General features: G+C 57.6%; 1 protein-coding gene and 1 long non-coding RNA gene across 5 annotated transcripts; one reads left to right on the top strand and one right to left on the bottom strand.

The window, feature by feature from the left end:
• Positions 1-228: 228 nt before the first annotated feature.
• On the bottom strand, positions 229-22,558 carry MLLT6 (MLLT6, PHD finger containing). Of its 4 annotated transcripts, none has more exons than XM_053910511.2 (20): positions 22,036-22,558; positions 20,750-20,829; positions 20,246-20,300; positions 19,893-20,002; positions 18,915-19,018; positions 18,565-18,658; positions 16,141-16,314; positions 15,393-15,491; positions 12,796-13,012; positions 11,777-12,394; positions 11,184-11,365; positions 10,847-10,955; positions 9,427-9,493; positions 9,073-9,218; positions 8,168-8,365; positions 7,977-8,065; positions 6,504-6,853; positions 5,995-6,085; positions 4,616-4,972; positions 229-4,057 (listed from the first exon to the last, which is right to left on the bottom strand). In XM_053910511.2, the coding sequence occupies exons 1-20, from the start codon at positions 22,142-22,144 to the stop codon at positions 4,016-4,018; spliced, it is 3,291 nt and encodes a 1,096-aa protein (XP_053766486.1). In that variant the 5' UTR covers positions 22,145-22,558; the 3' UTR covers positions 229-4,015. The 4 variants fall into 4 exon arrangements, with proteins under 4 accessions (XP_053766486.1, XP_053766485.1, XP_053766487.1 ...); XM_053910510.2 differs by having other exon boundaries at positions 16,141-16,317; positions 22,036-22,557; XM_053910512.2 differs by having other exon boundaries at positions 12,874-13,012; positions 16,141-16,317; positions 22,036-22,555.
• LOC123477941 (uncharacterized) lies at positions 21,686-24,344 on the top strand. Its single transcript, XR_006652985.2, has 2 exons — positions 21,686-21,725; positions 22,749-24,344. It is a non-coding gene; the product is annotated as an uncharacterized lncRNA (long non-coding RNA).
• Positions 24,345-25,345: the final 1,001 nt, after the last annotated feature.

The raw sequence follows: 25,345 nt of genomic DNA, 5'->3' as shown, positions 1-25,345 counted from the left end.
ACAGATTCCCGCCAGCCTGGCCTACACCTCACATCCTTGTGGGTGGGGCGCAGGTATCTGAGTGTTCAGAATGCAGCCAGGGTATTTTGTGCATTGTGGCGAACGATTCCGAGTGCAAGAAGAGATGTAATAGACCGTCCCCACCCCGCTCCCTGCCAACGCTCCCACGGTTGGCAGGCCACCTCCCTCTCCCTTCAGTAACGCCCAACAAAGCAGGATGTCTCTGGATTTTTTTTTTTTTTTTTGTAAAACATTCTTTTATTAAAAGAACAAGTGCTGTTTACGAACTGCCCTTCGTACAAATAACATCCGTTATACAAAGATACAAGATCCGGGTTATGCACAATTCCAGGCTTAGAGGTTGCGGGGGTGGGGCGGGCATTGCCTTTTGGGCTGAGGATATAAAGGAGGTTTTAGAAAGAATGATAAAGGAGCCCTGGGTTTGCACACCATGGCTTCCCCTCCCTGCTCCCCTAGAGAGGGTCTGCTACATTGAGACAGGCTGGGATGGAAAGGGGGTGGGTGGGCCAGGGTTTGGGTGTCTCGTCTTGCCACCAAGTCCCAAATTGGGCTGGAGGAAGCAAACAAAGGGCAATGAAGGCTCCCCTCAGCCCCCAACTTTTCAGTAGGTGGAGTCAGAGCAGTCAGGAGCTAGACACTTTTGGTCTGGTTGATGTAACTGGTGGGAACCAGGTCCCTGGGCCCCACCTGTCCTCAAATTCCCAATGGAAAGGACTTTCATCCCCCCCAGACACCTCTCCCCAGGAAAACAGGCTGGGATACAGGGGAATCGGGAGTAAGCTGCCTACCCCTAACTCTGGCCTGCTACACACCAAGGAAGATGCTGGAGGCTGGCAGGGGGTGTAGGTGGATTGTGCCTTTGAAAACTTGTTTGCATTTCCAGTTCGGGAAAGGGAAGTATGAAGATAACCCTTTCTCGAGCTGGCCTCTGGCTCGCTCCCCTCATTCATCTAGGCCCTCTCTAGGAGAACTCCCCTAGAACTCAGAGCAGGAAGGGCAGGGGCGCTCTCAGCGGCTTCAAGGTAAGGGCACCTGGAGGCAGTGGAAGACCCAGGAGCCTGAAGGGAAAACTCACACACAGGAGACACTTTTAAAAAGCATCCTTTAAAGTGTCATTGTCTACGGAGAGGATCCATCAGCTCTGAGCTGAAACAGTCAGTGCTAGATACCCTCCCACCCTGGGCACACCCCTGCACTCACACCACACATCACACACACACACACGGACAGTCACATCCACACCCAGGCGGTGCAGTGGAGGGGGAGAGCAGAGGACAAGGCCAGGGCCCCCAGGGTGGCCTTGGCCCTTCCTGAGCCCCTGCCCCTCCTCAGTGTGAAGGTAACACCTTTGAAGGAGGAGCTGGCTCAAACGATCCCTACAGACAGGTCCCTTCCAGCTCTGATACTCAGGCACCAGCTGTGACCTCAAAGCCAGACAGTGGCTCTGCACGCACACCCCACTCCCATTTCCAAGCTGAGGGTGGTGCCACACGAAGCTCCACTCACGCACTCTCAAACTTCATTTCTGCCCTGCAAACCACATCCTTCCCCTCCCCTAGACAGAGCAGTCTGCACATCTGCATCCCTTCCCACACCTCATCCAAATTCATCCTGGGAAAGGGGAAGGAGTCTGGAACAGGAGGGTCAGGTCAATACAGCTATTTCTCACCCCCATCGGGACCCTGCTCCTTCCTGAAGATCTCCAGACCTTTCTTATTACAAAGCTCCCTAAAAGATGAGAAGGTACTACCTCTCTCCTGCCCCACCCCCACCCCCACTGGAGGGATAGCATCAATCCATAGCTAGCCTAGGTCCCGTCTTCAAATCTAACCTGACTGCCCACTGCTGCAGCCAGCCTGGGGAAAGCTGGAACACATGGACTCTTGGAGATGAGAACCCCAGGCTCTCAGGTGCTGGGAGGGAGGAGGAGGTCTCATTTCCAGTGCACTAAATCATTTGGACCTCTCACTCTCTGCCACAGCAGCCTCGGGCGGGTTTACTTCCCTCACCCATTCAGAAGCTGACTTCGGCTCTAAGCGGGTGGCTCTTGGGCAAGGGCACGGGTGTGACTGAACAGCTCTTCTAAGAATCTCTGAAGGTTTTTTTTTTCTTTCAGTGATTTGGGGGCAGGGAGTTAGATAGCTTAATAGATGAAGATTAATAAAATGCTGAATTCTATCATTTCTTTCTAACTGATATTTAGCATTAATAAAAAGTGAGTATTTTTGAGGTCATCACAACTGCCTCCCCCCACCCACCAAGCCCTTGCAAGTGCCTAAGAAATTGCCTCTGAAGGATTCCCACCCCCCTAGTATCAGTTCCCTAACATCTTACAAAGTCTTATCAACAGTCATATTATTTTCAGTTATCAGAAAAAAACCAGTTGAGCAGCACAGGCAAAAATATATCTGCACTACGTTTCTGTCATTGCCAAAAATATACACATCTTCTTTTCTTTATTAAAAAAAAAAAACCACCAACAAAACCCCAAACAGAAACATGCGCGCACACACACATGCAAAGAGACTGACAAGACAGGAGCACCAGGGAGAGCTGGGAACGCCTCCTCCTGGCGCTGACCCCAGTGCAACCAAAACAGACACAGGCCTCAACCCTGCCCCCCTCCTGGCCGACCCACTGGCCCCCAGGCCTTTGCCACCAAAGGCTCTGGGCAGGTGGGCACTTTTTAAGGTGAGAATGTAAGTGTTGCCCACTATATCCTGGGGGAAATAGCTGGTGGGTGAAGGGATGGCTGTTAGGTCAGCTTAAGCTTTAGTCTCCCCTGGGTGCTGGGGGTAAGGTGTAGGAAGTGGGCAGTCTAGTTCTGGGAGGGAGGTATTCCCTACAGGAAGTGACTTTGCCCTCCCTTGCCCTGTACCCCAATCCCTGGGGCTCCCCTTGTGCCAGGGAAGCAGGACCAGCTATCAGTGGGGGAGAAGGAACTCCGAGGGGCCACTGAGACCATATGGGATCTGGGGAAGGGAAGGCAGGACATTACCCTGATTCAAAGCCCTCAGCCCCCAGTTACTCTCCAATACTGGAGTACTGTTCTTACTGTTCTGGGTTTTGTTAACCATCCACACTCTACAAAGGGACTAAAATTGGTGAGGTGGGGAGGGTGCAAACAAGAGCGGAGAGACCACCCTCTGAGTGCTGCTCCTATCCCTGCCCTTGGCTGCCCTGGGTGGAGGAAGAGACAGACAGACAGACACACACGCACACGCACATGAGCACACACACACGCTCTCTGAGTCAGGCAGCTAGCTCCATCTCCCCACCCTCGGCACTCCTAAATCCAATAGTGCAAAAAGGGGCAGGGCGCCCGGGGGCTGGGCCTCTCCCTCCCTGCCCTCCCCTAATCCATCACTGGGCACACCCCCCCAAGAGGTGGGGAGGCTTGGACAGCTTTTGAGGCCATCCTGCCCCTTCCTCAGCCCCCCAGTCTATGGGCTTTTACAAGCTCAGCTTGTGGCCCTTGTTGGGGGGAAGGGGACTGGTGAGAAACAGTCCAAGGGATCCCTCCTGCCATCTGCCCGAGTTGGGAAGACGCTGCAGGTACAGCAGGGCCACCTCTTCTCCCACAACAGGTTTCTGCACAGAGGAGGCAGGCCCAGGGCCTGCCCTCCACTTCTCCCACTCAAGTGCTGATCCGTTTCATGTGGGGGGTCCAACCAACCCCCCACTCACACCACGACCCACTGTGCTCTCCAGGGGAATCTCAACACATTTGCTGAGAGTAGGTGGGCTTGGAGCCTGTCCTCCCTCTGAGCTCCTCACAAAGGGTGTGGGCAGAGGGGTACAGGGGCCAAATGGACGGAGCCCCCGTCTCGCTCTCAGTCCTCAGGACCAGGCGCACCCCACACTCCCCAGGTCTCAGCACGTGCTCTGGGCCAGGACTCTCCAGCGCCTGGGCTCAGACGCCCGCTCCAGGCTAGGGTCCCCTCAGACCAGGACTGCCCCTTCACTTTAGGGGTCAGGACGGATGTGGGTAGATTTAGCCTTTTTCCTGGTTGGCTGAGGCTCCTTTGTCAGCGGTCTGGAAAGAGAGGAAGGGAGGCTGGGGGTTTGGGAGGTGTCTGGTGCTAACACCCAGTTGAGAACAGCTCCTTGAGTCAAGAAAGCGTTTGCAGGGTGCAGTGAGGGAGCCCAGCTGAAGCTCCTGGGCCTGGGCTCTGGTGGGTGCACACCAGCAACAACGTGTCGTGTTGTGTTGCCCTGCACAAGGGTTCCTGGCTAGGTGGACACACGCTGGCCAAAGCCAGCATCCCATGCTCTGTACACCCTCAGAGGGAGAAGGGAGGGCCTTTCTGGAAATGGCCCACCCAAAGTGAAAATGACCTTTTCTAACTGGTCTTCCAAGAGGAATGCTGTTTTCTAATTGGTCCATGATCAGAGTGCATCTTCCTCGGATCTGCAGGAGGGGTACCCATATGCTAGCAGAGACCCTGCGTCTGGAGCAGGGTGCTTTGCTGACCTACGTGCCATTTCCTTCCTCCTTCTGATGATGCATCTCATCTGATGATGTACCTGCAGATGTTCCACCTCTGCCCCTCCCGGAGAAGGGAGACAGGACAGCCCTGGACCCCTTACTCACCCCTCCTTTGGGGCCACTGCCACTGCTGTCCGCCCCGGACAGGCTGAGGAAGGGGTTGGTCTGAGCAGTCAGGACTGGAGGGCCGCCGGCTGCGGCTACTGCTGCGGCTGCAGCAGCTGCGGCCATGAGACTTGTGCTGTTGCCGAGGGAGGGAGCCACCAGGGCTCCTGCGGGCAGCAGGGGTGGGGCAGATGCTGTGGGCAGCAGGCCAGGAGTGCCAGCGGGCAGCAGCGGGGTGGAGCTCCCTGCTAGCAGGCTGGCCATGGGCAGCTGGGAGCCCCCGGCCATCTGTAGCCGCTGCAGCTCCCGCTTCTGCTGGATCTGCTGGATCATTTGGTAGACAACGGTCTGGTGTTCCTGCAAGTGGATCAGAATGCTCACTGGATTGCTCACAGAATGCTCAGTGGACCCCAAGGCCAGCTTGCTCTGCGTGGCCCAGGCCCCATCCCTTCAGAGTGGAAGCAGGAGAGAGTCAGGGCTCTCTTGTCTCTTACTCCCCACTCTGGGCCTCAGTCTCCCCACCTGGACACGGAAGCGGCTGCACACTACGAGTGTCTGTCAAGTGGGGCAATACTGGCCAAGCGCGGGGTGTTTAATATCCCCGGCCCCGCCCTGCTCCCTAAGTCAGTTCCTCGGTCGCTATGACAACGACAAATGCTCCCAGGGATGGTAAGACCCCAAATTGAGAAATACTAAATTAGGTCAAGTTTTCAACTCCCCCTCTTTCTTTGTTCTTTTTCATTTAAGATTAATGTACCTTTGCTTTTGAGTAGGCAAAGCATTTTCAAGTGGTCTGAAAATCAAACCAATACATCAAGTTTCACCTCAGGAAACCTCGCTCCTGCCCCCATTCCTTTCTGGCCCTTATAGGTCACCAGCTGAATTGGTTTCTTGTCTCTTTCCAATGTTTCTTTATGTGAAAATGATTTTTCAAAAAATATATTTTCAACTCTCTCCTTTTTGAAAGGCACAACCCCTTTTCTCCAAAGGAGATCTTAGCAGAGCCCAACAAAAAAGGCAGACCCACGAGGTGCTGCTCTGATTGAGGGTGTTACCTGCTCAGCCACCCTTCCACACAGATTCTGAAGCCCCCCCGACCCCCAAAGATCCTTAGAGCTGGGGTTGGAAATGCTTAAAGACTGAGGACTAGCATGCGATCAGTTCCGCTATACCATCCCTTCCCCAATGTCTAGGAGGCCCTGATAGCAACCCTTATCCCCCTTGTCCCATAGGGGACACTCCAATCCCACTGGTGCAATCTCAGCCTGGCCTGGCGCTACCCCGCCTTCCCAGGCTGGCCCAGACCCCCTGAGATGGGCCCTTCTGGCTGTCTGGCAGAGCAAGGTGCGGGGTGGTGGCCCTGGAAGGGAGGGCATTACCGGGGTCAGCTGTGGGGAGGCAAGGAGCTGCTGGAGCTGCTGGAGCTGCTGCTCTTGCTGCTGCAGGAGATGTCTCTGCTGCTCGGTTAGGCTGGGCAGAGGGATAAAACACAGACCATGGGAAGGGACAGGGAAACACTCCCCCCAAGTTCCCGGACTCCATCATACCCAGGTGGAGAGAGGCAGGGATGTGCACTTTTAGAGAACTACAGAGAAACAGACTGAGCTCAGAGAGTACAGCGGGAGATAGCTAGAAAGAAGAACTCCCCCAGAAGGAAGACCTCGACTGGGGTACAAGAAATAAACGGGTGGTTCTGACCTAGAGAGCTGCCATCCAGAGCCACTCCCGTCTAACACCTAGGGAGTACCTGGGGCCAAGAGCTGACTAGATTCTCAATCCTGTAAGATTGGAGGACATTTTTTCCCTTTGGGGGACTGTGGGTGTTTGGGGCGAGTCCCTCCCAGAGCCAGCCTCCCCATTCCATTCCCCAGGCTGAGCTCTCCCTCACCTGTTGAGACAACCTGGCAGCTGCAGCGTGGGGGCCCCACCAGCCTGGCTCAAGCCTGCAGGGTTGGGGGCAGCAGCCCCATTCAACCCTCCCAGGAGCCCATTGAGGGGCAGGGCCCCGCTGCCCGCCAGCCCCCCCAACAGCCCCTCAGCCATGGGCATAGCCCCCAGCCCCGCTGCCCCTGGTGCCCGGCCCAGCCCGTTCTGTGGCTGGGGCGGGAGTGGGGCAGGGGCCCCAGGCAGGGCCAGGGGCAGAGTGGCAGGGCTCTGCTGGAGCAGGGGCAGCGGTGGGGGCGTGCTGTGGAAGGACAGCGACGAGCTGCTGCGGCTGGGGCAGCCTGAGTGTGGGTCCTGGGGAGGGAGGGGGAAGGGAGGGGTCAGAGGGGCAGGGGGCCAGCATGGTCTCTCTGGCCCCCGGCCCAGCACCCACCAGCATTCTCACAGAGCACAGCCACCCCACCTCACCCCCCAGGCAGAGCCACCCATGAAGAGAAAACAAGGCTCAGGGATTAAGGCTAAGAATCCTACATATCTTCACAAATTCTGTTTACAGACCACTTCCCGGGGCCCAGCGCCCCTCACCATCTTTGGTTAGTACTAAACATCAGTGATGGTGGCGAGCACCTGGTGAACCAGAACCGGGGTTCGGTGCTGGCCCGCACTACCTCGTTATTCCCACTTTATAGGCGGACCACTGACTCTTAGGCCAGGGAACTGCAGACACCTGGAGTGAAAGGCTCACGTTCAGACCCTACAGCCACAACTCCATGGCACAGGTAGCTTCTCTGCCTCCCTCTACGCACTCAACACATGGGGATAAGAGTAGCACCTATTCCATAGTGAAGACTACACGAAACAGTGCTTTAAAAGTCTCAGCACAGGACGTGACAAGGGGCAACTGTGCAATATAGTAATATTAGTTATGATGACGATCATTGCCTGAGTCACAGTAAGTGGCAGGGAGAACAAGAAACCGGTTTGCTGGATCTCAACGATAACAACGCAACAAGGGTGACTGCGACCCCTACCAGCACCAATTACACAGCCATTCTTTTGTGGGACCTGCTGCAGTAAACCCTTCACACGTACTTCTCACGGAGGCCTTCCCTAACCGTCTTATGTCTACAGAAGAATACCAACTGCCATTCTTCCTCATGGCCTTCAAGTTATTTCCATCTTAGTACTTTTCCCTCTTGGCAGTTACTGATTGTCTTCTTGGACTTAGCCTATTTTCAGGAGCAGGACTAACACCGTTTTGCTCAATTGATTGCTTTGCCTGTGCCTGGCACTAACTAAGTAGACACCTCATAATCATTATTTATCTAAAGAAGGAAGGGATCGATCGGTCAACTCATTGCTCAGCCAATCATTTCATTGTCTGGACTTCAATAGCTGCAGGATGGAGGCTGGACCAGGAGGCCCTTGCACCTCCCCTCTTCTGCCCTGCCCTAGAGCCCCTCCCTGCGGTGCCCACCTCGGAGGACGTGGACAGCGAGTTGTCCAGGCCGAGACTGTTCTTCCCCGGGGGGCTCTTGCTGGTGCTCAAGGAATCACTGCTGCCGGCTGAGGATAGGGGATCAGGGAAACAGGTCAGGGCTAATGTCGGGACTCCTTTCTGCTGCCCGGCAAAGGCCCCTACTCCCGGGCTGGGTGGGCTCCCTTTACCTTGGGGAGGCAGGCCATAGGGTCCGGGAACAGGGCCATTGGCGGCAGGCAGGACGGCAGGCAGGGCGGGGAAGGGCACAGAGAGCTGCACGTTGAGAATCTGCAGCCGCTCCTTCTTGGCTGTTAGGCTCAGGATCTGCTCCTGAAGCCGCTGATTTTCCTTTTGCAGCGCGTGCAGCGCCTTCAGCATCTCCACAACTGCAGAGAGAGGGCCAGAGCGCCTGAGGCCCACCGGCTAGTAGAGGCCGGTGGGCTGGGGGCGGAATCAGAAGGCTGAGGGCGGGGTGGGGGCCATAAAGGGCGGGGTCTGAGTGGGAAATCCCAATGAGACCTAGGAATGATGGCAGGGGCGCCAAGGGTGAGCTCCGAGAGGCGGGACCTGGGGAGCTAGAGGTGGAAGGACAAGGGGTAAGATCTGAGGTTCCGTTTGAGACTGATTGGGAGGGAAAGGGCGGGCGGAAGTTCAGGCTTAGTGAGGCATGGGCCAGAAGTTCGGGAGGGCCAAACGCAGGCCCCCCCCAGTGGTGTCCAACCTGTCAGCATCTCTGGGCTACACTGGAAGAGTTGTCTTGGGCCACACGTTAAATACATTGGGACGTGTAATCACACACACAAAAATCTCATAATGTTTTAAGTGAATTTGTGATTTTGTGTAGGGCCACATTCACAGCCACCTGGGGTTACCTGAGGCCCACTGCCGCAGGTTGGACACCCCTGGGAGGGTTGGGTGCGGGGCCAGGGACAGAGTCTAGCAAGGATTAAAGGTGAGGCTTAAGTTGGCAAGAGTTAGGGCTGGGGCAGGGCCGAGGCGGAACTTTGACGACGTCTGGTGACCTCAGGGGGAAGGGTGACTGAGTCTGGGGGTCCTAGGGCAGGTCTCCCAGCCCTGGGCCACCCCTTCTCACTGTTGACGCCGGCCTCGCCGTCGCCCTGCTTTTCCAGCAGCTGCTCCATGTTGGTTGTTCCGGGGGCCGTTGGATCTAATTGGCCGCCCACACAGGGTGCGGACGTTGTCTGGTCGAAGAGCGCGGGGAGGCTGCTGATGGGGGACCTGGGGTCAGAAGGGAACACCCACCTCAGCCTTACCTCACGCCCCCACTCCAGTCTCTCTTTTCCTCCCCTCCCCACCTCAGGGGTTCCCGTCATCCCCTTCTGGACCCCACCCTCTCCAGGTGCCCGCTTCGCCGCCCCCTCCTGTCGGGATATCCCTCCAGCCCCCGCTCCCAGACCCTCCCCCAAGTTGCTGCCAGCTCCCTCACATGGAAGACAGACTCTCCTGGGGGGAGGTCCCCCTACACCGGAAACTGCAGTCCTCCAGGTCTGGCTCTTGGAAGGAGAAGGGGGGAAGGGATCAGAGAGGGGTAAAGGTGCCAATCAGCCTCAAGGTCCCCACCTGGGAAGTGGGTGTGGGACCTGGAACCTTACCGCAGACCTTTCCCAGGCCCTCCCCACCGACCAGCAGTTCTAAGTCATTAGGTGCTGGGATACCCTGTCACGGAAACCCGCTCCATGGGAGGTAAAGCCATGGACCTGGTCCCTTCTTTTTCTCTAAGATCCACCCCCCAACTTCTTTCCTGGAAGCTTAATGCTGTAGAAACTTGGGGTCTAGACAGTCCTGGGTTGAGCTTGGACTTGATGCTTGCTGTTAATTTGGGCTCAAAACTGACCTCTGAAGGGATTATAATTAAAATAAGGCAATAGCCCTGGCTGATGTGGCTCAGTGGCTTGAGTGCCTGCCTGTGAACCGAAAGGTTACTACTTCAATTCCTAGTCAGGGCACGTGCCTGGGTTTTGGGTCCCCAGTTGGGGGTGTGTGAGAGGCAACTGATCAATGTATGTCTCGGTCATCAATGTTTCTCTCCCTCTCTTTATCCCTCCCTTCCCCTCTTTCTTAAAATAAGCATTCGAAAAATAAAATAAGGTAATAAATATGAAACGTTAGGCTGCATACGGCAAGCCCCTAATGACTGCAGCTACTCCGTTTTGTATGACTTTATATATTCATAAACTCACAAATCAGGTGGCAGAACCCTTGACTGGGCCACAGAATTCCGCTTTGGTTTGAGGTAAAAGTCACCCTATTTGTCAGGTCTAGAATTCTGAATTGGACTCGGCCTCTTTAAGGTCTACCTGAACTGGTGGCTGGGCAGCAGGCCCCACCCCCTAGCTGGCCAGGTGGTGTGTCTGCACCAACCAGCTCTCTGGAGCTAGATTGACTGGGGGGGGGGGGGGAAGGATGGGGCAATTGTGCCCCATCCCCTTAACTCCAGCTCGGGGGAGAGCAGGTTGTCCTGCCAGTGGCATCTCTGTAACTAACCCCTCAAGCCAACAACTGCGAGGCCAGCCTGGAGGCACTGGGAGAACTGGGGCTGGAGTGAGGGGACAGAACTTGAGTGTTGGCTCTGCTTCTCCCTAATTCAACTGCCTTGAGCATTAACCAATCTTTCTCCTGTGATGTGGAGCAGTAGTAATTCTCCCGTCCTACTCCACCCCTCACCTGGTTTTAACGTCGAAGTGCACCCTGGTTTGTTGTGTGTGAAGTTGTTTTGCAGAAGGAGCAATGGCCAGAGGGAAGCAGCCAGAAACCCTCCTATCCTTTTTTGGGGGGACGACATGCAGGTGATGGGTACCCCTCAAGTCTTAGGGAAGAAGGGGGAATGGGGTTAGAGACTCACATACCTGTGTGGGTGCTCTCAGCTTGGGTAAGGAGGGGAGTAACGACACCCATAGGGGTTCCAAAGATGTGGGTAGAAGGGAGGCTAAAGGTAGAGCCAGCCAGAGAAAACACCTGAGGGAAAGGAGGTAGAGTCCAGCCTGGTGGTTATTCTCAGGTCTAGGGCACAACTGTGTTTACCGGGTGGAGGGGACCAGGTGTGCTGGGGAGGAGAGAGGACCAGAGAGGGAGACGTTCTGGTAATCAAGCCCAGTATCTCAAGTTCCCACAGAGGGCTGGGGTCTTTGGCAGCCTGTCCCACACCTGCCCAGGGTTGGAGAAGCCCAGGAGTTAAGTCCTCACCTGAGTGGTGGAGATAGAAGCAGAAGAGGAGGGGAGGGTGCTGGTGAATGGGGAGCGGCTGAGCCGGGGCAAGGCGGAGGTCCCTGGGGGCCCCAGCAGGCTGGAAGACAGGGGGGTGCTGCAGACAGCTCGCAGCATTCCACCACCGTGGGAGATGGGGTCCTTATTACTGGTGTAGATGCCTACATGCACAAGGACACAGAGGGAAGCATAGAGGGACCTCCCAGCCCCTCTAGTCCCCAGGAACACTCCCCTGGATCTGGCCACACACACCAAGTCTGACCTTCTTGCCAAAAAAGGTGTCACTTCTTGCCTGAGTGGTATCTGCTTGAACTGTCTCATTAGACTGCCTTGCTGGGCCTGGGGAATTCCTATCTTTTCTAATAATCCAACCAACGCTTTCTGTCGTACTGACCATCAGACTCACTCTCTCCCACTGCAATCATGCAGGAGATGGGTGTGGGCGAGTGTCTCCAATGTGACCGTCACTTCCATTCTCTCTGTCCTTTTCCTTCTCACTACTTGTTTAAGCCTCTGTCCCATCGTTACACTGGTTGGGCCCTAGGTGCCCTTCATCCCAAAGGGTCACTAACCTGCTCCTAGCAGGGGGGACTCCAGGCTCAGGCTGGGCAGGCTCCCGGAAGGCCCAAAGGTGCGGGAGGCCAGACCACCCAGGCCGGAGCTGACCAGGGAACCTCCTGAGAAGGGTGAGGCAGCAGTGGCAGTAAAGCCAGCCAGATGGGCACCAGGCAGGGAGGGGGCAGGTGGGGCCCCAACACCCTCCTCGGTCCGGCCACCCTTGGGACGGCCTGGCCCATGTCGGCTCCTCTTGCTGGCTTTGTGCTTCTTCTCCTTCAGGCCTGTCTCAGGGGTCTCCTCAGCCGGTGCAGGGGCAGCACTCAGTGTGGGCATCCGCTTGTGGGCGCCCGCTGAGGTCCCGGACCCTGCAACGACGTGGGGAGACTTACAGTCCCCAGGGGATGGCGCCCGGGCCCGGCCTGAGCTGGAGGTGGTGCTGGAGAAGCGCATGATGGGTCCAAAGCCAGAGAAGACCACCTTCTGCTCAAAGAGGTCAGACTTGGGGGGCTCAGGGGCTGAGGGAGAGGGAGGAGCTGAAGGGGTAGGGGCTGTGGGCTTGGAGTACTTGTCCTCCTCTGGCTGTTCCAGCTTGGGGAAGGCAGAGAAGTCAGGGGAGCTCTGCAGAGACGACACTGCACAGAGGGAAAACGGAGTTACCGCTGGACCCCAGGCCCCCACTCCCTCCCGCTCCCAATATGCGTGAGTGGGAGAGAGCTCTGGTCAGGGGATGGGGAAGCCTGGTTTCCGGTCCCAGCTCGGCCACTGTCTGTGTGTCTTGGGATGGGTGAACCCTCCCTCCCTAAGCTTCCCCACTTATAAGAGGGAGGAGAGGAGAGTTCCAGCTCACAGGGAAGGGTTGGCGGGAGGGTTTGGAGAAGTGTAACTTGGTGGGGATCCCCCATCTTTAACCTGAACCAATTTAAAAAGCAAATGAGATGCAGACCAGTATGCAAAGGCCCTTGCCAGAAAAGTTCAGGGACGAAGGCTGTCCCGTTCCCAGCCTCCTCCAGGAGGCTCACCTGCCCACACTCACCTGCAGGCTGGAAGGGCCCCCCAGAGGAGGAAGAGGAGGAGGAAGAGGAGGAGGAGGTGGAGGTGAAACTGCTCACACCTTTCCCACTGCTCAGCTTCTTCCCCTTGTGACTCAGGCTATGGCTGGAAGACTTTTTCCCCTTTGAGTCCCTGTTGCTGTCAGAGGTCTCCTGAGTGCTGGCCTCATGGTGGGAGGAAGAGGAAGCTGAGGAGGAGACCTGAAGGAGGGGGTACAGAGGAAGGCTTGAGACCAGCTCTCTGGGCCTGGGTTCACCCCGACTTGGGGGTGGAGCAGGAGCGCACAGGACCTGGGACTCTACTGGGAGAGCCCAGAACTAGCTCCGGGTAGGACTTCTGGGTAGGGAAACCGTGGTGAGAGCCCCTAGACCTGGGAAGTGGGCAGGCAGCGGTGGAACTTCCAGGTGTGAGGAGAGGTGAGCAATCTGAACCCAGGGAGCTGCCTACCCTTCACCTCATGTAGGGGAGAGATACATACAGTCCCAGAGTCTGTACTGATGTCCCCATGTGTTCGTCCGTGTAAGAAATACTTGGGTAGGCCCCAGAGGACTGGGCTTATGCTGGGAAGTGGCATGGGCAGGAAAGAGGGCTGCCCTGGCTGCATCCTCGGGCCCTCCAGCCGCCACTCCCTCCCTGCTCACATCAAGCTTCAGCCACGTGCTGACACCCGTTCCCTGGCCCCTCCTTGCCCCTCCTAGACAACCTGAGCCTGCAGTGCCTAGCCCTCTGCCGGGGAGCCTGTTCTTATGCTTCCTGGAAAACTTCTCATCCTTGAAAATCCAGCTCAACAGTCCCCCCTTTCATGAAGCCACCCTGGACACCTGGGATGGAACAAGGCACTCTGTCCTTGTTTCCTGGCACGGTGTACACACATCCACCATCTCAATTGCCACACTGTGCCGTCCCCGTCCCCAGTAACCTCTCTGAGGGGGGCAGGGCAGGGGCTGGAGGAGGATGGGCTCTGCCATTCACTGCCATGTTTGTGTCGCACGGTCTCCCAACCTTGCTGAGCTTCAGGGTCCTTATGGGGCTAATTATACCTATTTGGAGAGTTATAAGGAACCCAATGCTAGATACGGTGTAGGGTGAAAACTGCCGGCTCCGATGGCTGTAGCTGATATTGATACACTGCAGAGACAGTGTCCGTGGTGGTGAAGAGTCCAGGCCCTCAGCTCAGACTGCGTGAGTTCAAATCTTGACTCTACCACTTACTAGCTGTGCACTTTGAGGCAAATTGCGTAAGCTCTCTGTACCTGTTTCTTCCTTTATTAAATGGAGTTAATAAAATACCTACTTCATTGGACTATCTTGAGGATTAAATGAGCGAATCCCTACACACCCCATCGGTCCCCCTAGCAGAGAGGCTGGCGTGCGGTGACTGAATCGCGTAACTGCAGGGATGGCGCTTTTCCTCCTGGTGGAGATCAGGTGTTCAGTAAGCTACACCAACGAACGCCCGGGGGAGGATGAATGGGGGGATGAGAGCCACCCTGCACTGCCCTCCCTGGGGGGAGCCCCTGTCTCCTCTTCCTCTTTGTTCTTTTCAACAGCTGGAGTTCTGAAGGGAGCCAGATGTGGTTCTGGGAGCAAGGGAAAAGAGGGGCTGGGGGAGGGGTAGCTGAAATGCTGGGGCGGGTGAAGGGGGATGGGCAGAATGCTCCAACACGTCCAAGGGAATACCCAGCCCCTGGGGGATCTCCCAGGCCCATGGTTTCCACCTGTCTGCAAGCCCCAGGGAAAGGTCAAAGGACAGAGATGACAAGCTTTTCCAGGTGAGTCCTGGGAAGGACAGGAAGAGGGTTGCTGGGGCAGTCACCACAGCATTGTCCCCCTGGAAACCTGATCCCTGAGCCTTCTGCTAAGATGCCCAGAGCTCTGCCAACCTCCTTAGGCAGTGGAGGCGGATGGAGCAATAATGGCCACAGGAGGAAGCAGTTTCTCCAGGCCCCTGTTCACCTTCCCTGGGGAGGGCAGGCTGGAAGGAGGGGCAGAGTGCACTGCTCTGGCTCGGATTAGCGCCTCCCTGGCCTGCCATTTGCTGATCCAGATGTTGCCCATGTCTGGAGACAGGCCTGCATAGCAGGCCCCTCCTGGGAAGGTGGGTGAGTGGGGGTTCAGGGTGTTGTGAGAGGCCTGCCATGGCTGCACTTTCAGCCTCTCCGACACACACAGACGGTTTTGCTCAGGTCATAGGCTGTGGGTGTCTTCCTGACATGGGCGTGAGGTGAAAAGGGACAGGGGGAGGGGGAGGGGGTCCCCTCTACCTACCGCTTGGGAACACACCCCAGAGCCTGGAGCACCGGCCTGAGCACTGGCCCTGCGGACAAGAGCCCAGTGCTGAGGCTCTGCGTCTGGACGGAGGCCGATGTGAACACCCACAGGCTGGGCGGTAACCCCACACCACCTCTGCCCTCCTGGTTGGTTGGTGATTGTTGGGGCTGAGTAGAGGGGGTTGAGTTGGCGAGTGCACCTTAACCTCAAGCTGTGGGTGGTGCCCAGGTCCTGGGCTCACCCCGACTCCTCACACCTCGCCTCCCTCCCTCGGCTGTGGTCGTCCCTCCTGGGTGTGGGCAGCAGTACCTTGTCGGCAGTGGGGACCACAGGTGGGCTGAGGATGCTGGGGGGTGACTCAGGCCGCTTCTTGTGCTTCTGTTTAAGGCGTTCCTTATCCTTCCGACTCTGGGGAAGGACAGATGGCCAGATATTGGTGTTGGGGGCCCTTGGGTAAAGATGGCATGTGCCCGTGTGGAGTGGACCGCTCTCAGAGATGGGGCCTGGGGACGTCGTCTCCCCCTGCAGAGGGCCTGGGAGGCTGGCTGCGCAGGAGTGGCTCAGGCAGGTTCCTCTGAGGGCCTGCGGCCCCACATCCTCTCTGCCTGCTGAAAGCAGCCTGTCCCGTTGTCACACCAGTGACGCAGAGCATCACACACGTGAGCAGGCACCTGCAGGGGTGCCCACCAGGGACACGGAGACGTGCAGAGGGGTGGGTGCCAGCACGCTGTGACATGAGGCATGAGGGGACGCAGGCATGCACACTCAAAAAGTGGGCTAACACAAGGCTGGAGTGTGAGGGTGTGCAGGGCCGCGTATGGGGGGCTCTGGGGACACTCACGCCGTGGGGAGGTTGCTGGAGGAAGCACGCAGACACAAAGAGCCCCAGGGAAGCGGGGCCTCACCTCACCCTCTGTGATCCTCGTGTGTCACTGTCTCAGCCCCCGCCCAGCCCTCAGTGGCCTCAGAGGAAGGAAGGGGGCACCTTGTGGCGGGGTCTTGAAAGAGGTGTAAGTTTGTGAGTGTGCACAGGACAGTCAGAGGGAGGAGATTTTACCTTCTTCTGTCCCCTCTCATGGTGGGGAGGGTGCTTCTCTTGCTGGGTGGATGGTGAGGCTGACCGGCTCCTCCGGCCCGTGATGAAGCTGCCGCTGCCGCCGCCGCCCCCTGTGCCGCTGCCGCCGCCTCCGCCTCCTGCTCCTCCGCCTCCCCCACTGCTGTGCCGGGAAGTCTTCTGGGGAATTAAGAGGGGTTGCCGAATTCTCCTCTCATTAGCTTACTTAGAAAAAGGTTCTTGAACGTAAAGTGATCTTGGGGGCCACTGTCCTTCCTGCCTGTCGCTGAGAGGACCTTGTGTTAAACAATGCTCTGCCCCACAGAAGGGCATCCCGCAGCTTCCCCCAGCTGGTCCAGGGCACAGATTTGGCAACGGAGGCCCGAAAGATACGGGGGAGTTTTGATGGCAGCAAAGCATGCTGGAGGTAGGACTGGGGCCTTGGTCCTTGCTCTCCACCCACCTCTTCCCATGGTACCCTCTTGGCCCATGTCAGGCAGCCTGAGCCACGGCCCACCTCTGCCTCATTTCCTGGGGTAGAGAATGTGCGGGGAACCCTTGTGGGAGCCCCTGCTCCTCTGCACGCCACACTCCATCCTCCCCTCCAGGCACTTCCCCCCAGCCATCCACCCTTCTCCCTCGTTCCTGCCCCTACCCCGAGCAAACACAGTGGTCCCAAAGGACTGCCGCCCTTAAGAAGAGGGGAAGTAAACATCCACGGCAAAAACCCAAACGATCCTCATGCTGCCCCTCCTCCCAGCCAGGGCCTGCTCCTTCCTTCCCTTCACTGCTAATAGCTTCCCCACTGCCCAGTCTGATGGCTTCACCTATCCCAGACTTGCAGCTGCTCCCTCTAAAGGTCACCCACTACCTCCCAACTGCCAAGCCCAAGGACTGATTTCACACCTGGTCTGACCCAGTCGCGCCCCTGGGCACTGCTTACCATGCCAAGCTCTTAAGACTCTCCCATTCATGATTCCCTTCACACCTGGACCCAGGTGGGCACCTGGGGATTCTAGCCCCAGCCTTATACACCCTAGATTGGCACTGTCATCCTGCCCAGGGGGTCTGACAGCCACCAAACCTAAACATTCCCACTTGGCACCTCCTATAAATCAAACCGAGCTCCCTACTTTGTCCTAAGTCGTCTGCAAACCCTGAAGCCAAGGTGACCATATAACCTGATCTACATCAGGGCACAGGTGGAAGTGAAAGGGGGACTATTAACAATTACACCAGGACAACGGACACACACTGGGACTGTCCAGGGGAGCCCGGGACAGATGCTAGCTCCACACAAGCCTGTAGATGCTAGCTCCACACCAGCTGTGCCCCTGGCCACAGCTTCCCCCAGCACTGAGAGCTTGGATCCGATGTACTGCCCTCAGCTACTCCTTCTCAGCTACCCGCCCTGCCCCCCCACAGGAAAGCCTACCTAGCAATGTTCTAGAGTCCAGCCTCATCCCTCCGTCCCCCCCGCCCCCCCGCCTTCTGCAGCTGTCCCCTGGTCGCCAGCCTCAGGATCCCGCTTCCCAGTGCCTGCCAGGGTCGTCCTCCCTGAAAACAAATCTGATCATGTTACCCTCCCGCTTACAAGCAGCCTTACAGGCCCGTGGCCTGGGGGTGAGGTCCAAGCTGCCATCCCTCTGCAGGACACCCCACAGCTTCTGAAACATGCAGGTCTTTCCACATACACGAGGGAGCACCCCTTCTCCAGCCTCTCCTTGGCTCCCTGAAGCCTGGGCGGAAGGCAGCTCAGCTCTGGTCCTGCCTGAGCTTTTTTTTTTGCCTCATCTCCTGTCTCACCCCCACAGAATGCACTGTCCTGCCGCTCCCAGAATCCTCTCTCCTCTCAGGACTTGGCCCATCCCGATCCCTCCGCCTGGGGTTCTTTGCTGTCTGTCTTTGCTTGGCAGGCTCCTGCAGAGCTTTCAACCAAACTGCCTCTTCTGAACTCCACACACACTGTGAGATGTTACACACCGGGGTGGGCCTTAGTTTACTCATCTGTAAGATGGGAAAATATAGTATATGTAGCTCTTAGGGTTGTTGGGGGGATCATGCAAAATAATCCATGTGAAGAACTTAGTACAGAGGCCGGGCACAGTGAGCCCACCCCCACCATCCCATGTTGGCCCTTACTGTTCCCACCTCTATCAGCTTCTGTGCTACCTCCTCCTTGAAGCCTCCCAGACTGACAGGCAGGGTCTGAGCTCTGCCTTCTGGGGCGGACTGCTTGGTCTAACTGATTCGCAGCCCTCAGGCTACACTTCAATGTATTCTTCGTTCAGCGAACAGCTCCTCGAGGGCAGGGACTGGGTCCCTTCCATCTCTGTCTTCTCAGCAGGAGGCAGCAGCCTGGCCCAGAGCCCGTGCCCTCTAAGCCACGCCTGACTGACCGGCTCACGCCCTGGGGACGAGACTCACCATCTTGCTGAAGTGGTATTTGCAGTAGCCGCAGTACTTGACATTGTCAACCTCCAGCACTTCTTCCTCACAGAGCAGGCCTGCCATTTGGGCACTAACCAAGAGAGGTCAGCCTGAGAAGGGTGCGGCCACAAACTAGACCAGCCTCCTCCCCTTGACCCTCCTGGGCCCTGCCGGGGGCAAAGCCAAGATCACCCAAGGACGGCACTGTCAGGGCAACAACAGACAGAGCAGCTAGGACGAGCCCACGCGGCCACCCTCCCTGGCAAACCTTGGAGGGGTTGGGACAGCTGGCCTGGGACCCCAGACAACTCTGGGGCGGGAGGTGTGGGGGCAGGCAGGGGTCTCACCAGGTGACATGGAAAGCTTGTCGACATCCGTGGCGGTTACAAGTCATGCAGGCTCCTGAGGCTGCCTTGCTCTCCCGGCCCTGCTCCTCGCAGATGTAACACGTCTGCGGGGCACAGCGCAATGGTCCCCCCTCCTCCCACCTAAGGGACCCCTCACGCCCATCCTCTCCCTATTACCCTGGGTCAGTGCTAGCCAACAGAACTTCCTGCGATGATGAAAATGTTCTACCCTTCAGGGTCCAGCACAGCAGCTGTGAGCCCCATGGGCTGCTGGGCACTTGAACTGTGGCTGAGAAACTGAGTTTTAAATAGTATTTAATTTTAATTAGTTTACACAGCCACATCTGGCTGATGGCTACTGTGACGGAGAGCACAGTCCTTGGACAGTGAGCCCCGCAAGGCCAAGGCCTGTGTCCACCTTGCTCACTCTTCTTCTGGCCTCTGACTAGAACCTGGAGCTCACCCTCCCCCAGGCTGGCTCCTCCTCCTCCCCCAGATCCCCGCCTAAATGTCCCTTCCCGTCACCACTGTATTTAAAGAAAGCCCCCCACGAGGCAGTCCTTATTTCAGTACCTTGTTTCTCCACAGCCTAACCACAAATTTTATTTACTTTATTTGCCTGTTTATAGACCTTTACGGTTTCCCCACACAAGAGTGTGAGTTCCGCGGGGTAGGAAGCCCGCAGGTCTGGACCAGTACTGAGCGCTGCGCGCCTGGTGGCACCTCGCCCCGGTGTAACACACAGTAGGCACTCTAAAGTGTGTCTAGGGCGCGATGGAACGAACCGCTCGCTAAGGTCTGCCCTCTGGCAGTACTTGAATCCCAGACTGTGAGGGCGCCTGTCAGTGAAAGGTGCCTGCTCACCTGAGTTCCCTGAAAGTGTCTGCTGGACAGCATCGAATTACAGGGGATGAGGAGGGAGGCGGAGGGACCCGGCTAGGGAGGGGCCGGGGTGAGGGCACAGTAGGGGCCGCTGACCTTGTTAAAGCGATCGTGAGGCACGTACTGCAGCACGATGGGCTCCATGGTGAGCACGTTGGCAAACTGCACCTCAGGGATGTAGAGGGCACACACCACGTGGGCCCAACCTGGGGCGGGGCAGGGAAGGCCAGGGCTGCTAAGCCGGAGACCTGACCCGCACTGCTCCGCACGGCAGACAGTCCCCTCCTCTGTGGCATTCCCATCAGATTCCAGTGCCAGCTGGGAAAGGGAGACGAAACACCCCCCCACACACACACACCAACACACATGCACTCGTGCCTTCCCAGACCCTGTTCAGGGGACCTTGCTGACCTCAGCAGATGAGGCCTGGAGCTCAGGGGCCTGCTCACCTCCATTGTCAGTCCTCTTCAATGCCCCGTCTTTGTGTGGGCACAGCTCACACCTCTGCCAAAGCAAGGGGCACAGGGATGGAGGGGAGCATTTTCAAAAGGGGGTGGGGATCTGCTGATCTGCCCTTCCCAACACATTCAAAGGGCCCCAGGAGGAAATAAGCTGTCCATGGGGAAGTGAGGTGGGGTGCAGAGGGAACAGGATTGAGCTGGTAAGTGTTGAACATGGGTGATGGGAACCTAAGGTTCCTTGTAGTATTCCCTCTACTTTTATATAGGTTGGAAATTTTCCATAATAAAAAGTTTAAACAAACAAGCAAACAAAAATAAAAGGCCCTTTGCCTGAGGTGGGGCAGAGATGAGGGTGAGATGGGGTTGGTGATAGTGTGCAGGAAACAGGAAGTCCTGTGTGACAGTCCCACCCCAGTCTCAGAGTCCCCTACCCTAACCAGGGGAGATGCTCAGGTGTGTGGCTGGGAGAGGGGCAGGGAGTCTCAAACTCACCACCCTGGCTGCTCGCTCCTGAGATTCACATTTCCGGCAGAACCAGGGTCCGGTTGGCACCTGGACGATGCCATAGCAAGCTGGGGGTGGGGGAGGAGAGTCAGGGAGCAAATCTGTCAACAGTGGCTTTTCCCAGAGTAACTGGGGAAGTGAGTGAGTTTAAAGGACTAGAGCCACTTCCAGTAGGGGGGGCTGCTCCCCTGTCTGGGGGCGCACTCACTAGCCAGCAGGACCACAAAGAATACCCAATAGCGCACAGGCCAGCCTTCAACCACACAACCAAGCACTCTAAGCAGGGGCAGGAAGTCTGAGTCCTTGACCTTAAACTCTACAAGACCCTCCCCCATGCCCTTTCAGGACCTGCTTCCCAACTTCTGCCCGGAGATCATCGGAACACAGAAAACGAGAGGGACATTACAACAGTCAAACACGTTTTTTGTTGTTATTGGGGGGGGGGGGGGCATTTCTTAAAGGGCCGGTAAGGGAAGAGGCGGAGAAGTTGGGGGTCCGAGGATCTCATCCTCAGCCTCTAACTATAACAGGGCAAGTCAAAAGTTAAGGCTGAGGACAGGTGCAGTACAGGTAACCTATAGGAGAGTGGCGGGAAGAGTCGACAGCGACAGCATTAAGGGCTGTCCCAGGAAGGGGTGGGGGCAGCTGGCTGTGCCAGACAGGCGGGAGATGCCAGCCTGCACCCTCGGCAAGATTCCTTAAGGAGTTAACTCCCGAACCATGTGCTGCTGGGGGAAACTCCAAACCTCCCTCTTTTCGATTCCGGCCCCCTGCACAACCTCTCTCCTATCGGCAGCTCTTCCTCCGAGGATTTTAGGAGTCCCCTCTCCCCTGGGACCCTTCTCCTCTCTCCCCAATACGCTCCTCCCAGTATCCGGAAGCGGGAGGGGGGATGACTCCCCCTTGACCTCTCCCTCTGGGGGCCGGGACCAAAATAACCGGGCAGGAGGGAACCACCTCTAAGGTAAACATTCTCCCAACAGCCCCGACACTGACGGTGCGGGGCTCGGATAGTGCACTCATTGCCCCCTAGACTGTCTCCAAACTCCCTCAACTTGGGGTGGGGGGCGCGGGACTGGAACAATAGGCAAGAAAACAATGCCTGACCTGGTCCTCCAGGACAGGGCGGGGGGAGCCCCCGATGCCTCCCAGCCCTTCAGGTGGAGTGGGGGAGGGGCGCCCGAGCCCCAGGAGGTCTCCGGAGGGCGCGGCCGAGGGCGCCCTGCGCACGCCGCCCTTGGGGTCCCGCCGCCCCCCGCGGGCCACCCCCGTACCTTGGTGGACAGCCACGCTGCACGCGTGCCCATCACAGTAGACCAGCGGGTTCTCGGCCCAGCCCCTCTCGTCCGAACATACGCAGCAGCCTCCTACCATCTCCTTCATACTCCCATGAGCTCCCTCCGGGGCTGGGGCGGGTAGCCGGCCGGCGGGGGTCGGGGGTCAGGGGGGGAGGGAGGGAGCGGGGGGCCGCGCGCCTCCTCGCTCCCTCCTCCTCCTCCTCCGCCGCCGCGGCTTCTTTTCTTTGCCTCCTCCTTCCTCCTCCTCGGCGTCCTCCTCCTCCTCCTCCTCTTCGCTCGCTTGGTCTGGCCGCCCCCCCCGCCGTGCTCTCGCCCTCATGCCCCGACGGGCCCCCCCGCCCCCCAACAATGAGACCCGAGCGCCGGGCTCACCCCTCCGCGCCGCGCGCCCAGCTACCAGGGCCGCGCTGCCGCCGCGCAGCCCGGGCCGGGCGGGGGAGGCGCCGAACGGCACATCGCGGGCGCCCGCCCCGAGCAGCCCGCTCACGCACCGCCCCCCCGGCCTCTCTGCCCCGCCGCGGCAGCCATGGCCGCGCGCCTCCGCTCGCTCGCTCCCGGCCCGCCCGCCGCCCGCCGCCCGCCGCCGGGTAAAGTCTTAGGTTCAGGGAACAAAGCCTGGCTTGGTAGGGAGCTTTTCGCTCGCTCGCTCGCTCCACGCGAATTTCCCCTCATTCTTTCTCTTTCTGTAGTTCTCAGTTGGCGCTCCTGAGCCCTCCCTCTGCCTGTCCTTCGCTCTCGGCCCCGGGTCCGATTCTCCAGCCTCCTCCAGGTCTTCGTTTCTGCGGCTGTTCTTCAACGCCAAGGAAACTTGGGAGTGGAGAGCAGGGGAAGGTGCGCTAGAAGATGCTGGAGCGACGTGAGTCGCTCACCCCTCAGTGTCTGGGGGCTCTTTGGATGGCCGCCTGTGCGCTCTTTCCTCGGAGGCCATTCCGGAGGGTAGACATTCTAACACGCACACGCGAACATTTGTTCATTCAACAAGTATTTATTGAATGCTGACTTTGTGCTGCCTCTGGGTAGAGCAGTGAACAAAACAGGTATTCCTGCCCTCGGGGAGCTTCCGGTCCAGCTCACAGACACACACATCCGCACGCACACGGACTCACATAACCCTTAGAGGCACTCCGAGGCACTCAGACACCCTAATTCCCGGCGTCATCCAGCCACACCACCTGCCCCTCCCAGGGAGATAAAAACCCCAGGTGCAGCCCCACAGGCGCGCTTAGAGACCCACGAGAGTTAGAGACCCACCCCTACGGACGTAGTTACAGACAAGTTACACTTGACCTCTAGGCATGCACACAAACAACACAAAAGCCACACACAGCACCCCCCAAAATGAAAGTCCTTGAAATTGAGTTTGGGAAGAAGTGAGGAGGTGTCAGGCCAAAGGCTTCATCCCCAAGATCCGTGTGGGCAAGGGGGACGAAATCTGACCCCCTCCCGCGCCCAACTTCCTAAAGAGGGGTGGACGCCTGCAGGGACCAAAGGTCACACTCCCTCACTGGGAGGTGGTGTGGCGGAGGAGAGAAGGCAGCTCCGAGAGGCTTCAGCGACACTTCAAAGACCTCTCGGCCAGGGACGCTTCCTGCGGGGGGAGGGGCAGACGCAATGTAGAGGGGAAGACCCGCAGGGTACAGAGGATGGAAGAGGTTGCCCCCCCTTCCGCGCACTGCCCCCCTGGCCGACTCTTCCGCCGGGTCCGCCTCCTTTTCACCAGCACCTGTTCAACCGGAACATCAAGGGGCCCGGGCCCGCCACCACCCCTCCCTTCGCGTCTATTTAGTACCTTTCATCCGGGAAGGGGTGGGGTGGGTGAATCCCCGCCCTGGAGTGAGGAGTGAGGCGGGGGAGAACTTGTCCTTGACCTGGTCTGTGGCGTCAGGGATTTACTCCCTTAATCCCAGCAAAGCTGGAGTTTAAAACGCTTGGGGAAGCTGAGTTCTGGGCTGCGGCCACCACCTTCTTTGCTCCTGCAGGGACTCGGGAATTCCGGAGGGCTGCCAGGATGAAGAGGTTCTGTCTAAACGGGAGGGGCGGGAGGAGGCCTGTCTCTGCCGCATCCGTGCTTAGGGTAGGGGGCCGAAAGGCAGGGGATTGTCGAGAGCAGGTCCGAAGTTTGGGATCGTTGCAAAGAGTGCCACGCGCGAGAATGGTCCGCTTTGTGTACTTCGCTCATACGAAAGTTAAACAAGACGCAGACGGGAAGTCTCAAGAAATTACCTCTACTAACAGGAATACAACTTAAAGAAAATTAAACGCAAAGTTGTCAGCCCTAGCCATTCGCCAGTTTCGGAATATTTGAATATTTGCTTTCGGGACCGTCGGCGGCAGAGGTGGCCGCAGTTTCGGGTTTTCGCGGGATGAGGGTCACTCGAAAGCTCGGTCCCTGAGTTTAGGTGAGGGCGCCCTGGGGACTGGGACAGAGCAGCCTTTGTCTCGGGTCCTCACCCGGTGCGGACGCAACCGCCTGAAACTTGTGGGATGAACGCGCGACGATACCTGTGCGTTTAGTAAGCGTATTAGGAACACCTTTTCGTTTAATGCTCTCCATAACCCTTTGGGGTGGGTGTTAATCTCCCCATTTTATAAATGGAGCAACTAAGTTTCCAGCGGATGAAGTGATTTGCCCAAAGTCACACAGCCTAAAAGAGGCAGAGCCGGGATTTGAATCCAGTCTGTCTTCCGCTAGGGCTGGGGCTCCGCCACCACTTGTTCGCCGAATGCCTGTGTCGAAATCAGCCGTCCGCCCTCCCATCGCAAAAGTTCCTTTCCGAGGTCCTGGGGGAACCCGGTGACACGCGCGCTGAGCTGGATTCGCGGCGAGCATTCCCAAGGCCGAACTGTCAAACTTATTCTCCGGCTCCCAGTATTTTTCTGAGCACTTATTAGGTGCCTGTCCGTGTACACACACACACACACACACACACAGAGGCACGAGCAGGACTTAGCCAACAAGTGGTTCAAATTCATTGTGCTTGGTGTAACTGAGCGCGTATTTGGGGTGTCACGCTGATCCTAGGTGTGCAGTTTGGGGCCAGCGAGTGACTTCACTTTTCAGAGGTTCAGCTTGTCCCTCTTAAATGGGGGCATTACATGCTTCTTGAAAGAGCTGTAGGGAAGATTTAACGAAAATCCTTTTGTAAAGCGCTGAAGCATACAGTAGGCGCTCCATCCGTGCTCGCCCCGTCTCCTCTTCTCTAAGTGTGCCAGGACATCGCGTTCCCGCTCCCTCTTCCCGCCTCCGATATCTCGCTGTCCCGCGCGACCCGCGGCTAAGGGACTG

Source organism: Desmodus rotundus, chromosome 9 (assembly GCF_022682495.2).
Source record: "Desmodus rotundus isolate HL8 chromosome 9, HLdesRot8A.1, whole genome shotgun sequence".
NCBI lineage: Eukaryota > Metazoa > Chordata > Mammalia > Chiroptera > Phyllostomidae > Desmodus > Desmodus rotundus.
This window is presented reverse-complemented; position numbering and strand designations above follow the sequence as displayed.